This window comes from Herpailurus yagouaroundi, unplaced genomic scaffold (assembly GCF_014898765.1).
Source record: "Herpailurus yagouaroundi ecotype Mexico unplaced genomic scaffold, PumYag 255, whole genome shotgun sequence".
Taxonomy (NCBI): Eukaryota; Metazoa; Chordata; class Mammalia; order Carnivora; family Felidae; genus Herpailurus; species Herpailurus yagouaroundi.
The window spans coordinates 1,113,927-1,120,631 of record NW_024412472.1 but is presented as its reverse complement, the minus strand read 5'-3'; the positions used below and the strand labels follow the sequence as shown (position 1 = coordinate 1,120,631).

Here is a 6,705-nt window from a genome sequence, read left to right as displayed (position 1 = left end):
TCTAACAGGTGTGAGGTGGTATCTCATTGTGGTTTTGATTTGTATTTCCCTGATGATGAGTGACGTTGAGAATTTTTTCATGTGTCTGTTGCGATCTGGATGTCTTCTTTGGAAAACTGTCTATTCATTTCTTTTGCCCATTTCTTCACTGGATTATTTGTTTTTTGGTTGTTGAGTTTGATAAGTTTGATAAGTTCTTTATAGATTTTGGATACTAACCCTTTATCTGATATGTCATTTGCAATATCTTCTCCCATGCTGTCAGTTGCCTTTTAGTTTTGTTGATTGTTTCTTTTGCTGTGCAGAAGCTTTTTATTTTGATGAGGTCCCCAAAGTTCCTTTTTGCCTTTGTTTCCCTTGCTTCCAGAGACGTGTTGAGTAAGAAGTTGCTGTGGTCAAAGTCAAAGAGGTTTTTACCTGCTTTCTCCTCTAGGATTTTGATGGATTCTTGTCTTGCATTTAGGTCTTTTATCCATTTTGAGTTTATTTTTGTGTATGGTATGAGAAAGTGGTCTAGGTTCATTCTTCTGCATGTTGCTGTCCAGTTTTCCCAGCACCACTTGCTGAAGAGACTACCTTTATTCCACTGGATATTCTTTCATGCTTTGTCGAAGATTAGTTGGCCATACTTTTGTGGGTCCATTTCTGGGTTGTCTACTCTGTTCCATTGATCTGAGTGTCTGTTTGTGTTGCCATGTAACATTTCTTAATCTGTATTGTGAATATATGGACACATCCTATATTATTCTGTATAAGCTTTCTGTTTCTAACAGATGAAAATAAGAGTAACCCATATTATCATTGACAGGCTTGAAAATATCATGAGTTATATGAAATATACAGAGTTATTTCTATATAGTTATATTATCTATTATCCATATTTTCGCCATGGTTTGGAGAGACTGTCTTTATTATGTAACATATGGTATATGGATTTAGGCATTTGTATTGATGCTATTCTGCTCAAATAATCTGCCTGTGCCTGTACCATACCTTATTTATGGTATGCTGCCTGTACCATAAATTATTTAAAGTACAACCATGTTATGATACCTTTTAATATCTAGTAGGACAATAGTCCCTGTGTTATATCATTATTATTTTCAGATATTTGTTATTCCAGTTGGATTTCAGAATTATTTTGTCAAGATTACAAGGAAAGTGAATAATTGAAATTTGTTTGGATTGGCACTGATTTATGAATTCATTTGAAGGAGAAGGCATAGCCTTCAAATATAGTTCTGTTTTTGGTTTTTATGACACTAGAAAACAAAACCATGTAAGATCTCATAAATTATGACACATAATTAGTTCATATTTAAAATAAATTATTTTGTTTTCTTATTCACTAACTTACTCATTTATTTGACTCTTCTAATCTGCCCACTAATGCCAAGCATGATGCTAGTGACTGGGATACAGGATTTTGGAAGAAATCAGACCAGGGCTATTCTCCCTGGGTAGTGTGATTATCCAAAGAACAAGATTAAAAGTTGTGAAAGAGAGGTCAAGGATGCAGTACTATGTCAGCACTTGATAGGACTTTGGGACACTCTACAAGAAGAGATTCTTTAGAGGTTCTATGCAGGGAATTCACCGGACCATGGATGTAAAAGTGAGAAAGCAAGGCTAGGAAGAAAGGATTCTTTCTGGTTGCTACCTGTCATTGTCATCCATCAGGATCTCGCTGGGACAGAGAAGAAAGAATGACTGATGCAGGATTCTGATGTGGTACCAGAGCACAGCTTTCTGCAGGGAAGGCTGTGTGGATATGACTATGAGCAGGTACCCCCATGCTTGTCTACATTTGTTGATGATTCTTTCTGTTGATGTATTGACTGTTCCAGGCTCTTCATTCTGCCACTCCTTCCCTCAGCCCCTGCTTTACTCCTGCTGACACCTGACTTTGACCAAGTTTCCCTACAGGGCTAGGCTAAGGCAGAACTTGCACTACAATTTAGATATCTCAATTTAAAATTCTATTTTAATGTTTATTTATTTTTGAGAGAGAGAGAGAAAAATTGCATGAGCAGGGGAGGGGCAGAGAGAGAGGGAGACACAGAATCCAAACAGTCTCTAGGCTCTGAACTGCCAGCATTGAGCCCCATGTGGGGATCAAACTCATGAACCACGAGATGATGAGCTAAGCTGAAGTCCAATGCTTAACTGACTGAGCCAGCCAGGTGCCCCAACAGATTACAATTTAGAATCTAGCCCTTTGAGTCTTACTTCTGAATTGTCTTTGTATGATTTTGAGAGTAGTTGGACCTGTCCTTTGCATTATGCAATGGGTGTGCTAGACTATTTTGGGCAAATTTTCTTCCTCTGACCTAATGAAAAACAAATATGTTATATCTTGACCCAGAAGCTGAGGGGATGCTGGGATATGAGAAGTGGGATTGCAGAACATACCCTGAGGGAACGTCTATGGTAAAGCCATTGGCCTAGGAAACACGTTAGAGTAAAAAACCTGGAAGACAATAAGGACAGATGGAGCTAGAGCTGCTAACAACATTTTACCAGGGTATCCAACAACAGGGGCTGTACCTCTGACGCCTTCAGGAGCATGTCTACCCCAGTCATGGAGTAAGGTCCTACCGGCTTCCCACACTTATACATATCTGGGAAAGAGAGCCTTTGGAATATAAGCGGCCAGGACCTCCTCTACTTCCAGATTTAGCTTTAATTTCACTGTCTCCTCTCAGGCTCCTCCAGGACTGCCAAAGACTAGAACATGCCCAGAACTGCTAGGGTCAACCAGCCTCATCCCCTGGGAGCTTAGAGAAACCTCCAGGGTCAAGTTTATCCAAAATAGCAGTGGTGGCTTGAGAGTATGCGTTTGGGAAGGAAGGAGTAGCAAAGAGCTAATTCTGGGCACCTAGGGGGACTTTCCTTAGGTTACTTAAAGGGCCATACCATGGATTGTGGGTGCCGAGAGTGATGAGTGGAGACATGCCGGGCACAGAGTGTGTTCCCCATGAGCCACACGGGTGTATGTGTAGCTATAGCAACATACAGCCACACACACTCACACACACACATTTGAAGAAGGTGTCCAGGACCAGCTTCCCACACTCTGCCTGCCTCCTATTCCGGTAAGTGGTTCAGGTGAGGTGGCTTCGCACTTCCATCCTGGTATCCTGGTCTCAGGTTCCCAGAGCCCTGTCACTTGCTTCATTCTTGATCCTCACTGAAGAGTTCTTTTGTGGACTTATTTCATCTTAAGTGGACTGAGAGTGGTTTTGAATACTCTGTCACAGTGGTTGGTATTTCTATCCACATTTGCCGCACAGGCTTCAAGTGACATTCTCTAAATGGATACACATTCAAAATTACACATAATAATTTTTGTGAAAATGATGTCGTGTGTGAATAATGATTCAGTTCATCATGAATGACACATTCAAAATGAAATATGTATTTGTCAGATGTTACACCACATTATTATAACTCTAACATGACAGCATTCTACTATGCTACATGACATATGTTAGCTTGATTCCAGAATCATTTTTGAGTGTCTACACATTCCACCTTTTTAGTTTTCCATTTTGAAAACATTGATTCTTTTGGAGTTTGAGGTTCATGAAGTTTTTTTTATTGTTCTTCTCAGGTATTTCCCCAAAGAATCACCATGACCGTTTGCAATGCATCCCTGGGTCACCCACCTTTCTTCATTCTCCAAGGCATTCCTGGGATGGAGGACAAGCACAGATGGATCTCTGTCCCCTTCTCTTCCATGTACTTCATCACCATCCTTGGGAACTGCACCATCATCTTCACCATCTGCACAGAGCGCTCCCTGCACAAACCCATGTTCCTGCTCCTCTGCATGTTGGCCCTCACAGACCTGGGCATGTCCACTACCACCATTCCTAAGGTGCTGTGCATCTTCTGGTTTGGCCAGAGTGAGATCAGCTATGTGGGCTGCCTGGTCCAAATGTTCTTCATCCACTTCATATCTGTGTTGCAGTCAGCCATCCTGATGACCATGGCCTTTGACCGCTATGTAGCCATCTGTGAACCTCTGCGTTATGCCACCATCCTTTCCAATAGTCGCATTGGGCTCATTGGCCTGGTGAGTTTAGTGAGAGCCATCCTTTTCATTCTGCCCATGCCTGTCCTCCTCCAGAAGATGCCCTTTCGTGTAAATCACGTCATCCCCACCACCTACTGTGAGCACATGGCTGTGGTGAAGATGGTGTGTGTGGACACCACAGTCAACAGGATATATGGTCTCGTGGTGGCCTTGTTGGTTATTGGGCTGGACATCTCAGCTATTGCTTCATCGTATGTGCTTATCATCCAGGCTGTACTGCGACTATCTTCTAAGGAAGCCCACCACAAAGCAGTCAACACCTGCACCACACACATTTGTGTCATGCTTATCTCATACACCCCCTCGCTGTTCTCTTTTCTCACTCACCGCTTTGTTAGGGGAATTGCACCCCATGTGCACACCATTCTTGGGAACCTCTACTTCCTTGTTCCTCCAATGCTCAATCCTATTATTTATGCAGTGAAAACCAAAGAGTTTCGGGACAAATTGACCAAATACGGGTGCTGGAAGAAGGACCCTGTAACCATAACCCATGGTCAGAAGCCTGTCTGATCATCCAGCAGTAGTGGGTATGAGGAAAAAATGTTTAGTGGAGGCAGTTCCTGGGAGTATTGACTGGTGATGAGATATGTCGTATTGGGCAGATTGACTGTCCCACTCTTGGACAGAGAGGCTATGTCACAGGAGACCTCCTTGCTCTCAGTAACTCTAAAGGTCTAAAGGAAGAATCGTTGCCTATGAAGTTAGAATAATGACATATTCTCTCCTTTCTTGACATGCCAGTTGGGAAAGTTATATTGATCATGTTTTTAAAAGCACTTTCAACAAAACACACAGAGTGCATAGAAAATAAGTTAGGATGTTTCCATATGGAGACAACATTGAGCAAAAATAACTGGCCCACCACTTTACCATGTAAGAGCAAGAATTATGTGGGTGTGAGCATGCATTTGTATTTGTTTGCTTCAGGGGAAACGGGGAGGTGGAGATTGGGGGCAATGAGAAAGGACAAGGAAGAGTAAATTAACATTTATAGTCACTTCTTTATTTTCTCTGCTAGTTCACCTTACGTTTGGGTAAGAGACTGGTTATTTCCATGAAGAACAAAGGAATATGCACAGGAGACATGAGCTGCCAGTCTCAGACAGCTCTCAGAGGAAAAGGAAAAAGGAGAAGCTCCTGACCGTAAAGGTTTACAAGCATTGGACCTAATTTCCTACTTGTAGAAACTCCCAGAGTCAACTGTTCTGCTCCTCTGAATGAATTCACTGTTTGACAAGATTCTCTCACAAAGAAAATGTCTGAGAATGCCCTGCTAATAGTTATAGCTACAAAAATGGATTTTGTACTGGAAACCTTTGAATGCAGACCTCTGTAAGGCAATTTCTATGGGTGCCCAGGAGGACGTCCTGAACAGGTACTCATGGCAGCTGTGCAGTTCAGGTCTTGTGCCCACGTGTGGGAATTCATTAATTCAGAGGATACCGTTTCTCATTCTAGAAGGTTATTGTAGATATAATGGTGAATATTGTAAATTTCATGAAGCTGAAACCAGAAAGATTCTAGTGTTGTTCATCATATTGTATAACTAATATATGAGGCAGAATTCAGTAAAAATGATGCCTATGGTTCAAGCCACATGACCACCATTTAAGTGAGTCTCTTACAGTAGTTTACCAGGAGGGAAAGAAATGAACCTTCTCCAGAGTGTTGTGCCTGCGGTAAGAAATAATAACAAATATTTCCAGTATGCTGAACCATTGGATACCAAGGGCTAGGACATTTCAGAACTTGAAATAAAGGGCACAGGCTTGAGGCGGAAAAAAAAAATGAGGATTGAACAGGAAGTGCCTTTTCTATGAATGGAAGAAATAGGAGCAGTAGGTTTGAGGAAGAGTCCTGCCTGTCTGGTTAGAGGACCAAGGTCAGATAGTTAATCCTCCACAAAACAGACCAAATTCAAACCAAAGCCAAACTATTCAGCTCAATGGCTTATGATGTAAATGACCTATGTATGTCAGGAGTGAAGGGGACTGAGGCATTCATTAGCCTGAAGAGCTGTGATAACAGGAGGCTTAGTTTTTGTTGAGATCTGAGAGTGATTTTCTTTTAATCTTATTTGAAGGATTTGAGATACAGAAGGGAATCCACATGCTGTAAATATTTTTTTGTTTTGTTTTGGTGAGATATTCTTTAAACATGAGTAGCCTTATTTTGTTTTGTTTTTGTTTTTGTTTTTGTTTTGCTGAAATTATGGGCTAAAGATTTATTAAGGTCTGAACACAGCACACCTTGGGAAAATGTACTGGGAAATTGGCAGCAGCACCTGGTTCTGTGAAAACTTGGGAAACTGAAAATCAGAGAAGGTATGGAAAGGAAGCCTGACTGTGTTTCTTTTCTCACTGGTATTTTTCTTTCTTCACAAGTGTTATTAATCTATGGTTGATTGTGTTTACTGCAGCATGACTTCTCTCCTGTGGCCTTGACTTCTCTCCTGTGGCCTTGCTGAAAATGTGACAGTTGATATTACTGGACAACGAACTGGTTCCGAACTCCGGTTCAGCTGCATGCTGCTTGAAAAATCAACACTGGAGAGATAAATGATGGTGGGTGAGGAGAGATTGCTTTATTCCAGAAGCAAGCAA

At 41.4% G+C, this 6,705-nt stretch overlaps 1 protein-coding gene across 1 annotated transcript; it reads left to right on the top strand.

The window, feature by feature from the left end:
* The first annotated feature begins 3,621 nt into the window (after nucleotides 1-3,621).
* LOC121021200 (putative olfactory receptor 52P1) lies at nucleotides 3,622-5,024 on the top strand. The gene has a single exon (XM_040461432.1). The coding sequence runs from the start codon at nucleotides 3,635-3,637 to the stop codon at nucleotides 4,610-4,612; it is 978 nt and encodes a 325-aa protein (XP_040317366.1). The 5' UTR covers nucleotides 3,622-3,634; the 3' UTR covers nucleotides 4,613-5,024.
* The last annotated feature ends 1,681 nt before the right edge of the window (nucleotides 5,025-6,705 follow it).